The sequence below is a fragment of the Schistocerca serialis genome, chromosome 3 (assembly GCF_023864345.2).
Source record: "Schistocerca serialis cubense isolate TAMUIC-IGC-003099 chromosome 3, iqSchSeri2.2, whole genome shotgun sequence".
Lineage (NCBI taxonomy): Eukaryota > Metazoa > Arthropoda > Insecta > Orthoptera > Acrididae > Schistocerca > Schistocerca serialis.
In genome coordinates, this window is record NC_064640.1 from 513,180,715 (window position 1) to 513,203,617 (window position 22,903).

Below are 22,903 nucleotides of genomic sequence, written 5' to 3' on the forward strand. Positions count from 1 at the left end.
GTTCATACAGTGTCTTTACGTTACATCGTAATGTCCTTCACACATGTGTGCATGTCTGAAAGAGCATACACTTCTTTCATTATAACAGCTGTTGTAACTGTTACAAAATATCATATGTTACAGTGTACAAGGAAAAAATGGACATTTCTGCTATAAAGAAAGTTCATACTGAATCCCTTTTCTCAATGAAAAGTATTCCTGCATTACATAAGCCCATTTATGATTCAATAATTATGTGATAACCTCTCACATTCAATGAGAACAGAACTACATGTCCATGTTACTTTTGTGTAGACTGTGATGGAATTTACTGGCATTTTTCAGTTGTGTCATTGTTCTTTACAAGGTGCGATATGTCTTTGGTTAACATATTTCCACTGATTACATTAAGAACATCACTTTCACAAAACTTTATCAAAAACATAAATCATACTCCTCATGGCTGCCTTTTCATCCTAGGCATACACATAATTGTATCTCAAGTCTCTTATAACTAAGGAAAATCACAGTTTTTACTTCAGGTACATTTTGTTCATTCAGGTCATCTAGTTGAAAGTGATAAATTTAAAAATGAAGATACTTCATCGGTAAGTTGCCATTTACTTAATTCTTGCTTCCCAAATTTGAATCTGAAACAAAGGAAAGTTTCTATGTAGAATTTTGAAACTGTAGAGGTAACATGTAGCAAAACTGGTTAAACAATAAGGTATCTCTAGTACTGCTGTATACTGAATATGACAACTATAATGCCAAAGTAAAGGTTGAGAGAACATCCAACATCAGATATCCCTGAAGGATGCTTAACAAATATTGAAATAAATCAACATCAAATACAGAAAGAGCATGAATAGAAATGCATAATGAACTGAAAAAAATTGAATTATGGAGTCTGTCACACAAGAAAGAACAACAATTCAAAGTAGATATACATTTTCTATTATGGACTAGTTTAGACCCTGTGAGAGCATCCAAAAAAGTTTGACAAGGTTCTGTTGAACAATCTACTTGAAAGACAGATCACTGAGAGACCTACTCCATAAACTTCAGGAAGAGACTTTGCAAGACTTGGAAAAGACTGTGGCATTTCCTCCCACATATGAAGGTATTTTGATAAGTCTCATGAAAAACAGAGAAAAAATGTGTGTTTCATAAACAACTCTCCTTACTTTTTGACATAGTCTTCTTTGAGGGATATATACTTGGATCAGTGATCTCCCGCTTTTTCATTCCAATGGAAATTTAGGTTCTGTCAGACTTTGTGAAATACTCATTGACTGCAACCATCAAATCCTTATTTGAAGAGTATTTCTTCCCAGCAAGCCAAACTTTCAAATCAGGGAACAGGAAAAAGCACTTGGGGCTCTGGTAATAGCATGGATGACCAACTAATTCAGAGCCCAATTCATGCACTTTTGCCACTGTTATTGCTGATGTGTGGAATGGTAAATTATCCTGGTAAAAGAGCACTATTTTGTGTGACAACCTTGACCTTTCTTCTAAGCAAGGCAAGTCTCAAATGATCCAACAATGAAGCATAATAGAGTCTAGTTATGGTATAATAAGGTCTAGTTATGGTTCTGCCCCCTTCCAAGTAATCTATGAGGATTATTCTTTGGGAATATCAAAAAACAGTGGCCATCATTTACCAACTGACAAAATATTCCTTTCCTTCCTCAGTCCACTTTCACCAGCCTTTGCCCATTATTCTGACTGCCATTTTCACTCTGATGTGTAATGATGGCTACAGTTTTCATCAACAGTCACAAATTGGTGCAGAAAGTCTTGCAGATATTGATTAAACATTGCCAGACAATGTGCTGGAATGTTTTACCGATGCACTCTTGGGTGAATGTGAGCAATTACAGCACCTACCTTGCACGTAGCTTCTTTGTAGCCAATTCTCCTTGCAGGATATTATGCACTCCTCAGCTGTCTACAGTCTGAGTAATCTCAGGAATTTTTATTTGGTTGTCTTGCATTACCATGTCTAGGATTTTGTCTATGGTTCCCTATGTGGTGACCTCAATTGGAAGACAGAGCACACTTCATCTATTGTGCTTGTCTGACCTTGTTTCAATGCATTAATCCAAAGGTAAATAGTCTTCAATGATGTTGCAGAGTCCAGATGAACTTCATCTAATTCTGTTTTGATTTCTGTGGCTGTTCAGCTCTTGAAATGATGAATGTATAATAACAGTACAAAACTCGGTTTCCTTTACTGTGAGTCGCAGTCGGCACACTGACCAATTCAGATGTCAATCCTTGGAATTGTAGCCACTACGTAGCTCCATACTATTAATGATAGACTTGATCGTATTATTAATGTTCAACTTTATTGGGAAACCACGAGCCAGACATTAACATAGATCATCAAAGACAAAAACAAACACAAAGCAAAGAGTAAATGATTATGTGCACACTACAGTCTTTGCTGCTGCCCCTGTGCTGTGCACACGCAACTATTCATCTGTGTGCTCCCACGCGGCCCCCTCCCTTGAAGAGGGGAGCTCCAGGAATGTGTGGAAATTTGTACTGGACCCTTCGCCTGGCTCTTGCGCGAATTTCCAGCTGTACTTCCTCTATCGTCGTGTCCTCTCGTGGCTTCATCCGGCTTGCTGTCCTACCATCTGTTGCATCCTCCAGGCGCCCCTCATCTTGCTGTAGGCCCACCTCCTCTTCTTGTCTTACATCTTCTAGCAGTAAGTGAGCCAGCTTCACCCAGTCTATTGACACAGTAACACTCTTATCACGAACTAGGATAGTCATGGCCTGGTCCATATGGTGTAGTACTTTATAAGGTCCCATATATGGTGGCTGCAATGGAGTTCTGACTGCGTCAGTTAGCAACATTACATGCGAGCATTTGCTCAATTCTTGATGTATGAACGATGGCCTAATGCCATGGTGTGTCATTGGTTGTGGCCTAAGCTGAGCCCATTGAGCCCTTACTTTCATTAACAAGTATGGTAGTGGTTTGTGATCTGTAAACAATGTAAATGGTCTGGCTTCCACATGAGGCCAGGAATACCTTATGGCTTTGTAAGCAGCCAGCAGCTCTCTATCATATGCACTCCAATTCTGCTGTGGGTCTGTGAGTTTCTTGGAGAAGAATCCTAAAGGCTGCCAGTGACCAGCAGTCCACTGATGCAATGCTGCCCCAATCGCCACCTGACTTGCATCAAAAACAATAGCTAGCTTTGCATTTTTCTCTGGGTGAGCTAGTAAAACCGCTTGCTTTAGGCTTTCCTTGACCCTCTTGAATGCGCGCTGCTTGCTTGATGTCCATTGTAGCTTCTGATTTTTCCTGGTTTTTGTGCCCGCCAAAGCCTCCATGAGTGGTGCTTGTAAAGCCACAGCTCCTGCCAGATGTCTGTGGTAAAAATTTAAAACACCTAGGAACTGTTGCAAATCTAATAGGCAAGGCATCTGCTGTATAACCTCGACCCTCTCCTCCAAAGGACGGATGCCAGCTGCTGAGACTGTGTGACCTAGGTCACCACTACACCATAAGTACATAGCGTCTTGAAAACTGTCCGGAGGTGCTCTTCGTGGAGGGCTGCTGTCGCTGAGAACACCAGTATACCGTCTAAATAGGTGACAGCAACATCTAGCCCTTGCAGCACCTCATCGATGAAATGTTGCATGTCTGTGCAGCGTTTTTTAAACCAAATGGCATGCATAAAAACTCGAAAAGACCAAAAGGTTTAGTGACTGCTGTCTTTGGTATTTCACTGTCAGCCACCAGTATTTGGTGGTATGCTTTTTTACAGTTGACTACACTGAAAGATTCAGCTCCAGCCAATTTATTTGTAAAGTCACAAATGTTGGGAACCAGATACCGATCAGGTATCATATGAGCATTCAACAACCTATAATCACCACAAGGTCTCCAACTTCCATCTTTCTTCTGCGCTAAATGTAAAGGCAAGGCCCATCACTATCAGATCTTTGTATCATTCCCATTTCCAACATCTCTTCGAACTCAGCTTTTGTGTCTGCAAAACTGTCTGGGGCCAACCTTCTTGGTCTGGGGGAGACCGGAGGCCCAGGCACGGTGTTTGTGGTGAACTGTATGATGGGCCACCATGGCTATCGGCTGCGCTGACAGTTCTCTAAGTCAGCATACTTCTGTCACTCCAACTGAACCGTGTACCTTCTCTGTTATTATTCCTATATGACCCTGCACCACCTCTAAGCTGCAATAATTGAATGTCCACCACAATACTGAATGCATATAGAAAATCTGCTCCTAATATGCACTCTGCCACATCTGCAATGACAAAAGTTGAATGACAAATAATACTGGGTCCTAAATTCATTTCTTTGACACAACTGTCATACGTCATTATGGGCTGTTTATTTGCAGCCTTGAGGCAAAACGATGTGCTGTCACTGAGGGAAGTACATTTCCCCTTTGGCCACGTGCTGACATCACACCCCGTGTCTATCAAATAATAACACGAAGCCGTCACATCCCGAACATAAAGTCGCCGAGATACCATTAATAAGGAAACATCTCTACTTATAGTCTCCATGTTATTTACGCGGCAAGCGTGACTGCACAGTAGAATGCACTTTGAGGTTCGCTCCCCAAATCGTCGATGATACCAACACTACTACTCCTTCCCGGCCTCTCCATTGTCCTTATGTGTTGACAGGACCTCCGAACCGGTAGCTCTCAACGCCTCCATCTGCCTATGCAGCCCGTCTAGCTGCTCCTTGAGTTTTGGAAGTTGTGTGCCAGTAACAGCGCGCCACTGCTTATTAATCACTGCCGCTTCGTATTCTTTCATCATCGCCTCCACCTTTGCTATACTGAGAGAATTTGTTGGTACACCCAACACATGAACCCTGTCAGAGAGTTGGAGTAGTGCTACGATATCGTATCCATCATTCACTGCCACAGCTGCTATTACTGCAGACGAGAGCTGTGCTGCCCAAACAGAATGAAGTGTAGTGTTAAAAAATTCATTTTCCATCACGATTCCAGGCAAATGCCTCCAATATTCAGAAGGAATTTTGTCACCTCTACATTCACCTCACAACATCTGGCAGATTCTTTGATCTAGCAGTTTAGTAAGCCAGTTTATTAAAAAGCCCTTCTATGTTGTATATTGCTTCGTTTCTGGTGGCTGCTCAATTATATCTTCAACCAATATCACTGCCCTGGCATCCAGACTGTTTGCCACTATCATGAACTTTTTCCGGTCATCAGTTACCCGATTAGGCATGAATGCCAGTTCTAACGGGGAGAACCAAAGTTTCAGTTTAACGCCAGGAACGGCAGCGGACGTACTTTCATGCATTCTCCCAGCAAATCTTCCTCTTGTATATGTGTTCCAGCCGCATATTTAGTTCTAGTAATCACTGTCCTGCTCCACTGAATCCATTCCGTGGTGTCGAACATCGTTCCATAATTCCCGAACCTGACCACGCAGCATACCCTGCCGGTGTACTGATCATGCTGTAGAGCTTCTGTTGTTTGGTGTATGTTGTAGTGTACCTTCGTTGTCATTCTCCTCTGCCTCTTGCCGTACGTGTTCTTTGACTTTGGGGTCACCACTTTGTAGTCACTATGTAGCTCCATTCTATTAATGATAGACTTGTTCGTATTCTTAATGTTCAACTTTATTGTGAAGCCATGAGCCAGACATTAACATAGAACATCTAAGACAAAAACAAACACAAAGCAAAGAGTAAATGATTATGTGCACACTAGAGTCTTTGCTGTTGCCCCTGTACTGTGCACACGCAACTATTTGTCTGCATGCTCCCACAGAATAATCAAGCTTACCAGCCCTAGAAGCATAATGCATATGTCTCATTCTTTCATAAAATTTTCCAGACTTGTACATCTTTCAAAATGACCATGGGGGTTAATTTTGAGAAAATTTCAGATTGATATGGAGGCATTCCTAGAGTTATTCTTCCAGACTGAGTTGCAGTTGTTTGGAGATACTTAGATCCATTCTAGTGACAGTCTTCTTGTTGGGGCTCATGAGCTGCTACTTGTTACTGTATGTGAACATTGTTAATGATTTGACTGATGTGGGCTAGTTAATTCATCATGCTCTGCCACTCCCCAGATGCTGTAGATGCATTTAAGCACATCCTCCAGGTTTTCCTTAAATGCTTTAGATGTTTTAAGCATCCTATTTTCTCCTTTGTCAACTGCAGGTGAGAGGTGAGTTAAAGCACACTGAGCCACAGGTAACTGTATGCTCTAATCATGTAGACATGCAGAGCTGAATTCATGCACTGTTCTTGCAGAAATTTTGAGAATTCCAGCTGCATAGTTTGAGTGAGCATCTATGTTTGCTGTCATGCAGTCTCTCATTGTACATTTTGACTTTGCTTTGCCTGTTTTTGTCGGTATTAATATTGGTTCTATGAGAAAAATATGATACCCTCATTTTCTTAAATGGAAATAATGATAAAACCAATTAAATTAATTTCACTAACAAATGAATATAATGCATTATTGCATCCAATTTTCTATTAAATATGGAACAGACAAGAGCATGGACTTCTCTGACACAAAATTAGCAAATGATTACGGTGTTGACAAATTTGACACATTCTGTAAGAGAGCCCCAAGTGACTGTGTAAATACATAATTCATCATGAAAGAGTTCCCATTACTATAGAAAACATGAGGGCAGAAACAATTAACAATGAAACTGCAAATAATGGCTACAATTCTAATATAGTCAATAAGATATACAGAAAGGAAATTAGTATAAAATTTCTTACCAAAAATGATGAAAAAACATTGGCCAAAGTAAAAAGAGAGGAGAAAGAAAAATTTATAATACTGCCATATATGGAAAACATTTCTCAAAAAGTAAGTAACATATTCCATAATACTAATGATAAAATTAGCATTTTCACAGAGAGTAAGCTAGTAATGAACATAGTACACACAACAGGTAAAGATAAAAAATATGACCAATCACAAATACATAAAAATAAATTCTGTGACTGTGACATGCTCTACATATGATGAACAGGACCAAAATTCACTAGAAGGTGCAATGAATATATCAAAAATTAAAACATGGTTTTGCCTTTTAATATGTATCTTAAAAAAAATTGATACTCTACAGCAGATGCAAGAACTAATCTGTCCAATGTTCATTGAGCCAAGAAAAGAAAATACATGAACAACTTAGAGGAAACTGAAATCTATATTATGAATGATAACCAGAACTTTGATATAAAAATATATATTGAGAACTTTCACAGATCTGTTATCAGGACAGATAAATCAGAACAAAAGACATTTCTAAATTTTACAATATGAAATGATTAACATGGAAGATAAAAATTAAATAACAAACCATACAATCATAGTTACTCACTGAGAACCCCAGAAGCTAAGATGCCTGAGTCAGAGCCTGGCAGACTGCCCAGCCAGGGGAAAATGCTGACCAGGTTGAGGGGAATGTGGAAGCAGTTCAGACGTGCAGGACAGCTTAGAGCCTAAGTCAATAAACAAAGCACAGTAACATCACACCACAAGAAATATGCAGCCATATGGTGACCAAGTGGTGTGTTGCAAGAAGGCCTAGATACAACAAAACAGTAACTATTCAGACCGTGACGTAGCAGAAAAGAGTGTCTGAAAGACGAAATTATGAAAGCCTGAAGCCACCAGGAAGGATGTTCAAATGGGAACACTAGTACACATGATGTCATTGCTAGCCCCACCACAGCAGAGTGCACAGGATGTGCCAGCATAAATACCATGCCTTTCTCAATCAATGAGCTCAGTTCCAGTTATCCTGTGGAGGTGGAAGTGTATGTCAGTGGATTGAGGGCACTAAATGGCTGTAATGTAATGGCTATTATACAAGCCAACCCCTATGCAGCAGTACTGTCAGGCAGATGTGGGCATGACAGTGCTGATGGGGTTCACACACCAATGGCCCAGCTGAGCTGCCAGTACTCTGGGAAGATGATTTTGAATTTATGAACGATAAATGTGTCACTGTGAATAATGTTTTATTGGTGCCCTTGAGCATAAGCAGATCTTCTTCTCTGCACCCTGCTTGGCACAATCCTGAAGACTATAGGGGTCTTGGACCAGACCTTTACATCTGATGCTAGCAAGTGGCTACCCCTAGAAGAGGCATCTATGCCTGGTGCCACAACCACATATCAATAGCAGCAGCAGCCCATATTGTTTGTGCAGCTCTGCTATAATGTCAATGGCCGTGTATTGCAGTTCACTACATTGCAGTGTGGTGAATGACTGATATTTGTAGGCCTTCATCTTGTATTTTGTATTCATCATTTTGACCCATGAGGACCTCAATAGTATGTTAAACATTTACATGATTAGGCCTCCAGAAATTGTGGACTTACTTTCGTTTTGTGGAAATACTAGGGAGATTTACCTGCAGCCATTGGTATATCAATATTGTGATCTATCCAGGCATGACTTGCCATGCATTCAGGCTGTGTGAGCTACATGTAGAGCATGTGGAAGGTTTGGTTATGAAGCACAGCAGTGCACAACGTCCTACTGGGCTGTGATACAGTGCAAAGATTAAGTGCAGTGTTGTTCCTATTTGTGTACTGGGACACTACTTCCTTGTTTTTCTTGTATAATGACAGATAGAGCTTACACAAGTGCCAGATGTATGGACAGTGACTTCGGAAAAAAAAAAAAAAACCATCATGGAAACTCAGAAGGGCAAATAGCTGTGTTGTTGGAGACTGCAGCCAACGATAAGTAGGACATTGAGGCATTGTGAAGGAGAGTACCTGGATTGGAAATTGCTGGTGGGCAGGTACATTCTGATCAGGTATACCAAAACAATCTCGAGTGTACCCGTCCCTTCTACGCTTTATAGCGCCATTTATGGGAAAAGAACTGAGGATGTTGTTGTTGTTGTTGTGGTCTTCAGTCCTGATACTGGTTTGATGCAGCTCTCCATGCTACTCTATCCTGTGCAAGCTTCTTCATCTCCCAGTACCTACTGCAACCTACATCCTTCTGAGTCTGCTTAGTGTATTCATCTCTTGGTCTCCCTCTACAATTTTTACCCTCCACGCTGCTCTTCAATACTAAATTGGTGATCCCTTGATGCCTCAGAACATGTCCTACCAACCGATCCCTTCCTCTAGTCAAGTTGTGCCACAAACTTCTCTTCTCCCCAATCCTATTCAATACCTCCTCATTAGTTATATGATCTACCCATATAATCTTCAGCATTCTTCTGTAGCACCACATTTCGAAAGATTCTATTGTCTTCCTGTCCAAACTAGTTATTGTCCATTTTTCACTTCCATACATGGTTACACTCCATACAAATACTTTCAGAAACGACTTCCTACACTTAAATCTATACTAGATGTTAACAAATTTCTCTTCTTCAGAAATGCTTTCGTTGCCATTGCCAGTCTACATTTTATATCTTCTCTACTTTGAACATCATCAGTTATTTTGCTCCCCAAATAGCAAAACTGCTTTACTACTTTAAGTGTCTCATTTCCTAATCTAATTCCCTCAGCATCACCCGACTTAATTCGACTACATTCCATTATCCTCGTTTTGCTTTTGTTGATGTTCATCTTAATCCTCCTTTCAGGACACTATCCATTCTGTTCAACTGCTCTTCTAAGTCCTTTGCTGTCTCTGATAGAATTACAATGTCATTGGCAAACCTCAAATTTTTTATTTCTTCTCCATGGATTTTAATACCTACTCCGAATTTTTCTTTTGTTTCCTTCAATGCTTGCTCAATATACAGATTGAATAACATCGGGGGAGGCTACAGCCCTGTCTCACTCCCTTCCCAACCATTGTTTCCCTTTCATGTCCACCACTCTTATAACTGCCATCTGGTTTCTGTACAAATTGTAAATAGCCTTTCACTCCCTGTATTTTACCCCTACCACCTTCAGTATTTGAAAGAGAGTATTCCAGTCAACATTGTCAAAAGCTTTCTCTAAGTCTAAAAATGCTAGAAACATAGGTTTGCCTTTCCTTAATCTAGCTTCTAAGATAATTCGTAGGGTCAGTATTGCTTCATGTGTTCCTATATTTCTACGGAATCCAACTGATTTTCCTCAAGGTCAGCTTCTACCAGTTTTTCCATTTGTCTGTAATGAATTCGCATTAGTATTTTGCATTCGTGACTTATTAAACTGATTTCTTTGGGATTGGAATTATTATATTCTTCATGAAGTCTGAGGGTATTTCGCCTGTCTCATACATCTTGTTTAACAAATGGTAGAGTTTTGTCAGGACTGGCTCTCCCAAGGCCGTCAGTAGTTCTAATGGAATGTTGTCTACTCCCGGGGCCTTGTTTCGACTCAGGTCTCTCAGTGCTCTGTCAAACTCTTCATGCAGTATTGTATCTCCCATTTCATCTTCATCTACATCCTCTTCCATTTCCATAATATTGTCCTCAAGTACATCACCCTTGTGTAGACCCTCAATATACTCCTTCCACCTTTCTGCTTTCCCTTCTTTGCTTAGAACTGGGTTTCCACCTGAGCTCTTGATATTCATACAAGTGGTTCTCTTTTCTCCAAAGGTCTCTTTAATTTTCCTGTAGGCAGCATCTATCTTAACCCTAGTGAGATAAGCCTCTACATCCTTACGTTTGTCCTCTAGGCATCCCTGCTTAGCCATTTTGCACTTCCTGTTGATCTCATTTTTGAAACATTTGTATTCCTTTTTGCCTGCTTTATGTACTGCATTTTTATATTTTCTCCTTTCATCAATTAACTTCAATATTTCTTCTGTTACCCAAGGATTTCTACTAGCCCTCGTCTTTTTACCTATTTGATCCTCTGCTGCCTTCACTACTTCATCTCTCAAAGCTACCCATTTTTCTTCTACTGTATTTCTTTCCTCCATTCATCTCAATTGTTCCCTTATGCTCTCCCTGAAACTCTGTACAACCTCTGCTTTAGTCAGTTTATGCAGGTCCCATCTCCTTAAATTCTCACCTTTTTGCAGTTTCTTCAGTTTTAATCTACAGTTCATAACCAATAGATTGTGGTCAGAGTCCACATCTGCCCCTGGAAATGTCTTACAATTTAAAACCTGGTTCCTAAATCTCTGTCTTACAATTATATAATCTATCTGAAACCTGTCAGTATCTCCAGGCTTCTTCCAAGTATACAACCTTCTTTTATGATTCTTGAACCAAGTGTTAGCTATGATTAAGTTGCGCTCTGTGCAAAATTCTACCAAGCGGCTTCCTCTGTTATTTCTTAGCCCCAATGCATATTAACCTACTACATTTCCTTCTCTCCCTTTTCCTACTACCAAATTCCAGTCACCCATGACTATTAAATTTTCGTCTCCCTTCAATATCTGAATAATTTCTTTCATTTCATCATACATTTCTTCAATTTCTTCGTCATCTGCAGAGCTAGTTGGCATATAAACTTGTACTACTGTAGTAGGCATGGGCTTCGTGTCTAGCTTGGCCACAATAATGTGTTCACTATGCTGTTTTTTAGTAGCTTACCCGCACTCCTATTTTTTTCTTTCATTATTAAACCGACTCCTGCATTACCCTTTTTTGATTTTGTATTTATAATCCTGTATTTGCCTGACCCAAAGTCTTGTCCTCCTGCCAGGGAACTTCACTAATTCCTACTATATCTACCTTTAACCTATCCATCTCCCTTTTTAAATTTTCTAACCTACCTGCTCGAATAAGGTATCTGACACTCCACTCTCCGATCTGTAGAACGCCAGTTTTCTTTCTCCTGATAATGACGTCCTCCTGAGTAGTCCCTGCCCGGAGATCCAATTGGGGGACTATTTTACCTCCGGAATATTTTACCCAAGAGGACCCCATCATCATTAAACCATACAGTAAAGCTGCATGCCCTCGGGAAAAATTACGGCTGTCGTTTTCCCTTGCTTTGAGCCGTTTGCAGTACCAGCACAGCAAGGCCATTTTGGTCAGTGTTACAAAGCCAGAGCAGGCAATCCAGACTGTTGCCCCTGCAACTACTGAAAACGATGTTGACCCTCTTCAGGAACCACACATTTGTCTGGCCTCTCAACAGATACCCCTCCGTTGTGGTTGCACCTATGGTACGGCTATATGTATCGCTGAGGCACACAAGCCTCCCCACCAACGACAAGGTCCATGGTTCTTGGGGGGAACTGAGGATGTATCTTCTTTTATTTATGATGTGAAGTCTGCAGCTGATTTGGGAAAATGGTGGGCTGAAACAGCCGTGAATATGGCTAAATTGTTGTTAGTAGTTGACATAAAACCATACGTTACGTACCACAAGACTGTTAGTAAGACCTCAAAATTAGAGGAGCTGGATAATGGTCTCATCCAGTACCACTACATACACAGAATAGCACAAGATTTTTTAGTGAGAAAGTCAGTGAACTGTTGTAGAAATGCAGCAATTCAGTAGTCTCTTTATCTGAGAGAATTAGGAAGGTGAATGTGCAAACGTATCAGCTAAAATGCGATTTGGAGGCTGGCAGAATCATCCTTCATGATGTGTTTGTGATGGGTATATCTACTGATATGTCAAGGACATTCAGATGGAGAATCTAAGTGATTTATCTGCGGCCATTGTAACTGTCACACAACTAGAGGAAATCAACATTGCTACATGGAGGAGAGACCCTGGTGTTTTCTTCTCTGAGGTGAAGTATTATAGAGGTGAGCATACATACAGGCCACATCAGGAAGCAATGTTATCAGCTGGTATGTTATGAATGTGGGGAGATGGGCATTAAGGTAAGTGATTCCTGGAAGAAAGCATATGGCAGGAATTGCCCAATAATTAGCCTCATTGATTGGATGGCATTCCCAGTAGAACACAACACTGCCAAAACATATTCAGAGTGGATTGTAAGGAACATAAATTTATTATGTTTGCTGGGGCTCATGTGCTTATAGTCAGTCTGTATCTCTTGGGCATGGCATGGGTTGTGTGGAGTGGGGGAAATGTCGTGAGGTAATTCAGAACAAAATACACAGTTTTAGCTTAAGAACTAAATGTTCTTGGGAGCATATGAAAGTGTTGACACATGTTGGGGAAGGGTTCTGCGATTCAGTTGTACTGTTAAACACCACCCAAAAATGGATCTTTTGTAATGTACAACTGAACTTGACAGGACATTGATTCCTCTAGGTAAAACAGCTGCAAGTGTTAAAATGTCACAAGGTTCACCAATCATGAAGGTGGTACTAAATAAACTGGAGACACAGGCATGAAAGACCAATTCACATGATACAATACCTCAAGATACAGGGAATTTTGTTTGGTTTAGCACAGGTACACGCTTATCCAAGGGTTTATTATGAGTTTTAGAGCCATAGAAAATTAACAAAGAATTGGGTGTCACACTGTTTTGAACACAGAAGTATAGTACACATCAATCATGTGGTTAGAGATTTTATCGACCCAGTCAGTCTAGGTAATTTTAGTATGAATGAAGTGAGGTATATCAAAGAGTTTCTTGCTTGCTAATTTGAAGGTTTTGGAGGAAGATCACATAGCTAGATCAAGTGAGGACCTTTTCTGTAAGCAAACCATCACTAGCCAGCGTTATGTGAAAGAGTAAAACACATACAAACAAACAATAGGAAAGTGACAGAAACCTTCTTCCTAAGATTAATGGAGTTATTTACCACCAACACAAGTCATGCAGCACAGGATAACAACAGGGAATAATGCTGCAGTGTGTAAGAAACTGTATAGAATTCTTAAATGTATGCAACTGATAGTGGAAGAACTTTTCGACAAACAGCTAGCAGACAGTATTATTGAATATAGTGAGAGTCATAGGAGCACCCTTTTTTTTAGCCTCAAAGAAGTTACCAAATGGCACTAAAAATACAAATTTAGCTTTGACTCTGAATATCTTAATCATCATTGATACATATCCCATACCAAACATAGCGCAACTCTGGGTCAGTAAATAATTCCCCACCATGGATTTGAAGAGCAGATATCACCAGCTGATGACAGCACTGTAATATTGGCTTAATAAAGCTTTTACTGTCCTCTGATGCCATTTCCAGCACCATCGAATCACAAATGGTTTCAAGAATCCAACTGCAGTTTTTCAAAGATTACTGGATAGGATACTTAGAGGACTGAAATGGAGAAAATTTTTGGTTCATTTTGATGACATCATAGTGTTCTGAAAATACTTGTAAGTGACATCTGGAGGAAGTGCTCAAAAGACTGACGACAGCACAGCTAACACTAAGCCTTGATAAATGTCATTTTGCAGCAATGGAGCTGAATTATATTGTGCACATGATTAGTCAGGAAGGTGTGAGAATAGGTATGTGCTTAATCTCAGCAATTCAGAACTTTCTCACCACCACAGACATCTAAACAACTGCAAACCTTTTTGGTTCCCTATAATTACTATCATAAATTTGTAAAGAACTTCACTGAAATTGGCAAACATTGGAACCATTTGTTGTACAAAGGAATAAAATTTGAATGGTCTGCCAAATGTCAAAGAGCATTTGACCACCTTGAAACAAGCACTGAAAGCTGGTCCATTTTTTATACTTCCAAACTCAGCTTCACCGCTGAATGAAACACTCATTGACTGGTTTGCAAACAAAGCTAAAGAACAGTAGGACATTAACTGGTAACTATTAGATGAACTTGTAAATATATGGAAAATTTGTATTAGCAAGAAAGAAACAGCTTTAATAAAATTGAATATGATGAACTTCATGTCTTGGACATAGAATATAATGCTTTAAAAGGAGGAGGTAATCCCAGAAATCATGTAAGTCAGCAGTATAGGTAGGGAAGCATAATTAAAATGAATAATATATAAATAGTAATGTAAAATGTGGATAATGAGGTTGTTACACAAATATTCCATCCTAAAAAATTCAAGGCATGTTACTGAAGGAAAGACAAGATTTTGTTCCCCAGAATAGTATCACAGGAAAACACTAAAAGTTTGTTAAAGTTCTTCACTGGCAACACCAGAAGCCTGATCTGGCAGACTGCCAGCTAGGAGAAAATACAAAGGTTGAGGTGAATGTGAAACTGACTGCAAAAAATGAGGCCAGCAGAGTACCCAAGTCCATGAATGAAGCATAATCCCATCATGGAACAGAAACCTGCCATCATATTGGTGAAAAGCAGTGTGTCACAAGAATGCCCACATACACAATATTAAGTATTCAGCAACAGAAAAAAAAACATGAAAAATGAAGTTACAAAAATATAAACCAACCAGGAGAGCCAACCAAACTGTAAAACTAGTACACATGATGTCATTGGTATTCCCACTGCAGCAGAGCACATGATAAAGTGTCAGATGAATGCTACACCTTTTTTAATCAATAACCAAAGTTGCACCTGTTCTATGGAGGGGTGAAGCTACATCAGTTGACCTCTGTGTATCTAAACATCTCCTGTTCTCCCCTAGGTTCATGTCTTCAACATCAACAAGAGCATTTAATAGATCAGCTTGCAGATCTGTTGTCCATTATTATATAGTATTAACCACGGTGGCTGACACTGGGGCAGGGGCACCAATCAGCTGTGGCATAATGGCTTTCACATGAGATATCCACTATGCAGCAGTACCATCAGACAGACACGTGGCTGCCTCTGCTCACAAGGTCCGCAAACTACTGGCCTGACAGAGCTGTCACCTCTCTGGGAAAATAATTCTGTATTTCTGGACAATTTATCTCACTGTGACTAATGTTTTCTTGGCACTGTCAAGTGTAAGCAGATCCTTATCACTGCACCCTGCTCAGCACAGTCCACATGACTATAAGGATCTTGAACCAGACCACTATTGTACATATATTTACTTCCACTAGAGAATGAGACATTTCTTGAACCTGGTAGGAGTAAAAAAAGAGGAACACCAGGTATGTTGGATTATTATTCCATACAACCTCTTATCATTCATTACACAATAAGTTTTGAAGACTCATCACGTACCTTCATTGCTGGTTAAGTGTTCCTCACTATCCAGGAATTTTCCAAATGTACTGGTCATCCACATTGTTACATCATTAACCATTGATTGATAGTATGATGCATTACTTTGACTTGATCCCACTGCTGCAACATAACAATGATGATTTGGTAATGTTAAAAATTGTATCAAGTTCCTTATGAGAGTTAATGCTATGAATACGCACACTTTAATGCATCATCCTTTAGTCTTCACTAGGTTATCAATATTCACAAATTGTAAACCAGGAAATCTAACTTTGGAGGCTATACCAGAGTACTTTCTTTTTTGCTTCATCTGTGGGCATCATTACAACTTTCTGCAGGAACTAAACAATATGTCAGACTGGTATGTGACCTGGACCCTTGGCAATTGAGTGAAACGGTATAACTGTCTCAGATATTTTGGCAAAAGTGATGAAATCTTTGTGTGTTTTTAATTATGTTAGTACAAGGCTCCTGAGTGCCGTGCCCACCCACACACACACACACACACACACACACACACACACACACACACACACACACACACACCAAAGAAACTGGTATAGGCACGTGTATTCAAATACAGGGATATGTAAACAGGCAGAATAAGGTGCTGCAGTTGGAAAAGCCGAAATAAGACAACAAATGTATGGCGCAGTTGTTAGATCAGTTACTGCTGCTTCAATGGCAGGTTATCAAGATTTAAGTGAGTTTGAATGTGGTGTTATAGTCAACACATGAGCAATGAGAGACAGCATTTCTGAGGCAGCAACGAAGTGGCTATTTTCCCATCCAAACATTTCAAGAGTGTACCATGAATATCAGGAATACCATAAAACAACAAATCTCCAACATTGCTGTGGCCAGAAAAAGATCCTACAAGAACAAGACCAATGATGAGTGAAGAGATTCATTCAATGTGACAGAAGTGCAACCCGTTTGTAAATTGCTGCAGATTTCAATGCTGGGTGATCAACAATTGTCACTGTGTGAAACATTCAACAGAACGTCATTGATATGGGCTTTCAGAGCTGAAGATCCACTAGTGTACCTTTGATGTCTTCATGACACAAAGTTTCATGCTTTGCCTGGGCCCTTCAATACCGATATTGGACTGTTGATCACTGGAAACATGTTGCCTGTTTGGATGAGTCTCTCAAATTGTTTCAAGCAGATGGATGTGAATGTGTATGGGTATGGAGACAACCTCATGAATTCATGGACCCTGCATGTTAGCAGGGAACTGTTCAAGCTGATGGACTCTCAGTAATGGTGTGGGGCATGTGCAGTTGAAGTGATATGGGACCCCGGATATGTCAAGACATGACTTTGACAGGTGACATTAGTAAGCATCCTGTCTAATCACCTGCATCCATTCATGCCCATTGTGCATTCTGATGGACTTGGACAATTCCAGCAGGATACTGTGACACTCCACATGTCCAGATTTGCTACAGAGTGGCTCCAGAAACACTATTCTGAGTGTAAACCCTTCTGCTGGCCACCAAACTCTCCAGACATGAACATTATTGAGCATGTCTGGGATGCCTTGCAACATGCTGTTCAGAAGAGACCTCCACTTCCTCATGCTCTTACGGATTTATGGACAGCCCTGCAGGATTCATGGTGTAAATTCCCTCCAACACTACTTCATATATTAATCAAGTCAATGCCACGTCATGTTGCAGGGCATCTGTGTCCCAGTGGGGTCTCTACAGGATATTAGGCAAGGATACCAGTTTGTACGGCTCTTCAGTGTGTGTGTGTGTGTGTGTGTGTGTGTGTGTGTGTGTGTGTGTGTGTGGCTGTGGGTGTGGGTGCGTTATATATATAACCAATGAAAACAATCAATTATTGATAAAATTATTTAAGTGGATGGATAAAAAAATCTGCTCACCAAGTGGCAGCAGAACACATATATAAGACTGATGTGATTGGCAAACTTTTGGAGCCAGTGTCTCCTTCTTCAGGCAGAAGGGTTGAAGAGAAATGAAGAAGGGTGGAGGAAAAGGACTGGAGAGGTCTAGGTAAGTCTCCCACGACCTGTGGTTCTGGGTGACTTTCCTGAAATCTACCCCTTTTCCTAGATCTCTCCAGTCCTTTTCCTTCACCATTCTTCATTCCCCTTCAACCCTTCTGCCTGAAGAAGGAGCCACCGGCTCCAAAAGCTTGCATTGTTGGGGAGTAGATTTTTTATCTGTCTAATTAAATAATTTTATATAGGCCTATTCTATCTGTCCTGAAGTTTTGTAACTGCTGTATTGTAACATGTATATCAGTCAGGGTGGAAAATATATGAAAGGAGACTAGATAAAGGCTTAGGTACCAAAAGGTCTTTCATCAAGGATGAAAAAGATTGAAAAAATGAGTTATATCGAAATGTATGAAATAAGGTCTGAATCTGACATCTTTCAGTTTTTGACCATTATTCTTTTGCTGCTCATATACCTGCTAGAGCTGGAACCTTTCTAAAATTACTAACTTCACAAAATAAAAGTAAATACTGATCTAAGTTCAGTACAGATTAATCATGAAAAAGAGACCATGCTGTTATGTCCTGTAAGGGATACTTTAATTTTTTGCTAAATCTTCTACTAATCTAAGTAAGCAAATCAGTATATTTGCCAAATGATGGATAGTTTTTGAGTTGATGCCACATCAGCATCATACATCTGTGTATCTTTAGTCAAACATTCCCTCACTTGTCCTTAAGAGGCTTAGTGGAGTATGTTCCACATCTTTAAGTCACAGCACAATCCATGATGATCAGAAAAGAATGTGATGTAAAACCAGTCTACTAAATAAATGAGACACTCATTCATCATTTATATCTGTCTTCATATTATGACTGCGCAGTCAATATTATATGCTCAAGCTGGTCAACATTATTAAATTAGATTTTTTACATGCTTAATAAAGCAGGAAAAATTGAGTTATCATAAAATGTTCATAATTCACTGCTTGATGAATTGTTGCTAAGGAAACAATAGAAATCAGCCAAAGTCAAATGAAGAGGAGCGTGACTACCTAACTCAGTAATCTCAAAGGCTCACCTAGCATGGTGGGAAGAAGGATAATGGAATAAAATCTAGGACATTTAGAGAGTTTTCATTTGCATCTGAAGAGGCATGCTGTAATAAACAGTAACAGTTGAAACATCATGGAAACAGGAAAGTAGACTTGGGCTTAATATCATATCAGTAAGACCACTGGCAGAAAAAGATATTAAAGGGAAATCATGTAATAATTATTTTCTTAGAATCAACCTGATTGTGAAAAAGATAATCAGGAGCTGATCTATACGGCAAATGTGTCATGAGACATATAATTAAGATGTTATATTGTAGCAGAAGACAGGAGGAGGAAATATCAAGATATACTACCAACACCAGACATTTAGCCCAAATTCATGTTCATGGATACTGTAATCAGAAGAGGATCTGAATGTCAGCCTACTGACACCACAAATATCATAGACCAAAATACCATGTCGAAGACAAACGTGTTAAAGAAACACAAAGCTAAATGCATTCCAGAGTTAGATGAAAATATCTATTAAAAAGGGTCACAGAAACAAAAATTTTGTTGCCTAACAAGTTATTGACCATAAAGAAGTGCAATTCTTTGTAGCATCCTACACTTAGTTACAAAATAATAATATAATATGCATTTACTGTTGATGTAATGAAATATTAAGGCTCAAATGGCAGGTGTGAACAATGTCTTTATGAAGCAAGTAAGAGAATGATCACATATAATGGTAGTTATGCTTATGAATATTTAAAAGATACAATTTGATAATCAGAATGGCGTGATGACATGAGCATGTATTATGTAATACACGCTCATCAACTGCTAATATATGTGAAGACAAAGGACATTCACAGACACATAGTACATTTTTTAACCATTTTGTGAAGCCTTCAGCTAACATTTTCTCATTTGATATATGTACATTCATATACCAAATAAAGAAAATGTTAACTGAATGCATCACAAAATCATTTTAAAAAATTCACCACAGATACAGATACTGTTGCAATGAAGATTATACATTCGCAGCTATGTTTTGTTTTGTTTTTTTATATTAACATAGGTATACTGTCTTTTGTTGTTTTTTTATCTCATAACCATTGTCATTTTTGGAAACATATATGTGCAAAATTCTGATGAATATTTTCATTTATTAGCTGCTTGTGGTACTTCATTGTTGTAACTACCAAATATCTTTTGCCTTGGTAAATGCTGTGTATTTATAAATTTGTTTTTTATTTAGTATTTATTGTTTTGTTGTCACAAACTCCATATTTTTGTGAAAATGCAATGTAATATTTCTAAGCTTAGATAAATCAAATCAAGTATATCATTATTTGATCCTTATATAAAATGGAATGTACTATAATGGAGCAGTGACAACTGAGTGAGTAATGGAGAGGATTGTACTAACAGTGACAGTCTGTAGTAAACTTTAATGGTTGTAATGTATGTATGATCTAACTCGCAGGTGTGCACCCGACTTCTGGTATTTCCTTTGTGTGTTTGAGAAAGATCACCTGTGTCATCTAAATTCACTTTAAAACTCTAGAGTCTAACATTTTAAGTAAAATTTAAATATTCTTTTTGTGTTAACTGTATGACTAATCTTTCATATACTCTGTACATTTGAATGTTTAGTGCTACAAAAATTATATAACACTTTATCAATAGTTGTAATCTACATTTGTGGTTTATAAGGTTTTGGCAGTAGTATCCTCATCTAGGTAATAATCCCCTGAATTTCAATGTCATCTACATGAATAAAATATACATTTCGGAATTTTTGGAAGTTTGTGGTTGTTGTGCATAACATAGTTCATAGCACATGTTCATGTTCCTAAGTTGCAGGGGCCCATTCTGATAATTCCAGGAGCAAAGTCAGAGTTGAAAAATTTGATTTGAAAAATCAATGTATAAAACAAAATGTTTATTCATTGATGTCCTCCTGGTAGGTACTCTGAGGTAACTCACATAGAGAAATAGTATTTATTGCCAAATCAGTTGGAAGTATTACCTATAGGCTCATTTTATTTTCATTTACTGATATGATTTGTTGCCAAAAATTTACTGATACAATACTGAAGAAAATGTAAGCTTTAGTCTGTATTCACAGTTTATTTATTTTTCCTGCTGGCTATGTTTTGATGTACAGTATCATCCTCAGGCCAACTGCTGGCATGCAGACGTCATGTTCACTTCCCAAGCAGGTGTGCCACATACCCCCATATACCTACTTGGGAAGTGAAAGTGACAACTGTTTGCCAGGCTATGGCCTGAGGAGTGTACTGTGTGCTGAAACCAGAAGCCTGAAGGCGAAATAAATAAATTCCAACTACAGACTAAAACCATTTTTTTATACAGAAGGGTATGACTCATAAGTTATGAAGCACAGTGGTCACCTTCACAACAAAATAAAATGACAGCTGCACAGTTTTTAAGTGAAACTCCAGTTATACAATTCAGGCATTCCTGAACAGAAAAGAGTAGTCTATTACATGTGCATAAATAACCACCACAGAGATATGCAGCTGTTGTTCATTTTACAAATAATGCTTCACAGTGTTTATTAGTGATATGACTCATAAAAATGTGATGAATTAATTGACATACCCGTATCTTCACCACCTGCAAATACAGGTGCAGCTACTACAGGAGCTGACACATGCTGTTCTGGTTCCTTCATCTCACATGAAACACAACTGCTTGTGTTTCCACTTTCCATTTGCAGAGTGTGGAACAATTTCCCTGTAGCTGTGTTTGAACTTCCCATTTCTAAATGGTTGTAAATTCCTTCTTGATGTTGTAATTTATCTGAGACCTGTAAAATAAATGTTTACTTAGCAAGAACTGAGACATTCTCACAAGAAAATTTCTGCAATTATAAGTCTATTAATTATTTTATTATGTTCACCAAAGTTAACAATGAGTCATTACCAAGAAGGGAAGTGTCAAAATGAGATGAGTTTGAGAAAATTTCACAAGCAATTTTGATAAATGTAAAGTGACAATACAAAATTTCTGGCCACTGGAGAAATGTCAGTACTGCCAACAGACACATACAAAACTACATGCAATATCTTAGTTTTTGGAACTAACATTTCTTCTTTGGTGAGGAGAGAAGGACTGACAGTGAAAGGGTAAAAAGGAAGGTTGGGTCACTCAGCCCACACAATTTTACTGTGTGTGTGTGTGTGTGTGTGTGTGTGTGTGTGTGTGTGTGTGTGTGTGTGTGTGTGTGAGAGAGAGAGAGAGAGAGAGAGAGAGAGAGAGAGAGAGAGAGTGAGAGAGTGAGAGAGATGAGGTGAAATATAAAAATATTGGTATGGGAGAGCAGGCATCACGCATGGTTTCCATGCTGGGGAAGGCTGCAACAGTTGCCGATCTGAACTAACCTAGACATCAGGCTACACTACAATGCAATATGTAACCACATCCAAGCTTCCAGAGGGGGGGCGGTCAGTGTCACATTCAAGCCAAAAGTTGACGTTCTGTGCCTCCTTTCTGTACCATAATAAATTATTAAATAACAACAAATACTAACTCCATGATAAAATCTATAGGTAGCACCTATTTTTTGACATCATATTCCTACATTTTACTTGACAGTTCAACTAAAAGATTCATTTTCGAGAGAGAGCTTAAATGCAGTTTATGTTTTCTGTGGAGCATGCTTAATGTTTGTCATGTTTTCAAATGTAAACTTGAGACATTTTACGTTTTGTGTACCATATGTTCAATCCGCAGTATTTATGAGTTTGTGAAACAAAACTGTACATTTTCCATGATTTCATGGGTTTTGTGCTGCAACTGGCTGACAGAAGCAAATGAAGCAGCTGCCATGTTAATTTTTTGTGAAGCCAACACACTTTATTTGTCTGTTTTCATATTTATACTTGTGTATTACAACCATACTGAAGGTATCCCC

At 39.0% G+C, this 22,903-nt stretch overlaps 1 protein-coding gene across 1 annotated transcript; it reads right to left on the minus strand.

The window, feature by feature from the left end:
- Positions 1-536: 536 nt before the first annotated feature.
- On the minus strand, positions 537-21,774 carry LOC126469645 (uncharacterized). Its single transcript, XM_050096769.1, has 3 exons — positions 21,589-21,774; positions 15,943-16,065; positions 537-629 (listed from the first exon to the last, which is right to left on the minus strand). Exons 1-3 carry the CDS (start codon positions 21,746-21,748, stop codon positions 604-606), a joined length of 309 nt encoding a protein of 102 aa, XP_049952726.1. The 5' UTR covers positions 21,749-21,774; the 3' UTR covers positions 537-603.
- Positions 21,775-22,903: the final 1,129 nt, after the last annotated feature.

Bases quoted from the DNA above. Each gene is read 5' to 3' on its own strand.
- LOC126469645 (XM_050096769.1), bottom strand. From the start codon at position 21,748: ATGGGAAGTTCAAACACAGCTACAGGGAAATTGTTCCACACTCTGCAA. The intron at 16,066-21,588 runs GTATGTCAATTA...GTTATGTTGCAG, and splicing joins TGCAGGTGGTGAAGATACGG to CAGTGGGATCAAGTCAAAGT. The intron at 630-15,942 runs GTACGTGATGAG...CCTTTGTTTCAG, and splicing joins ACACTTAACCAGCAATGAAG to ATTCAAATTTGGGAAGCAAG.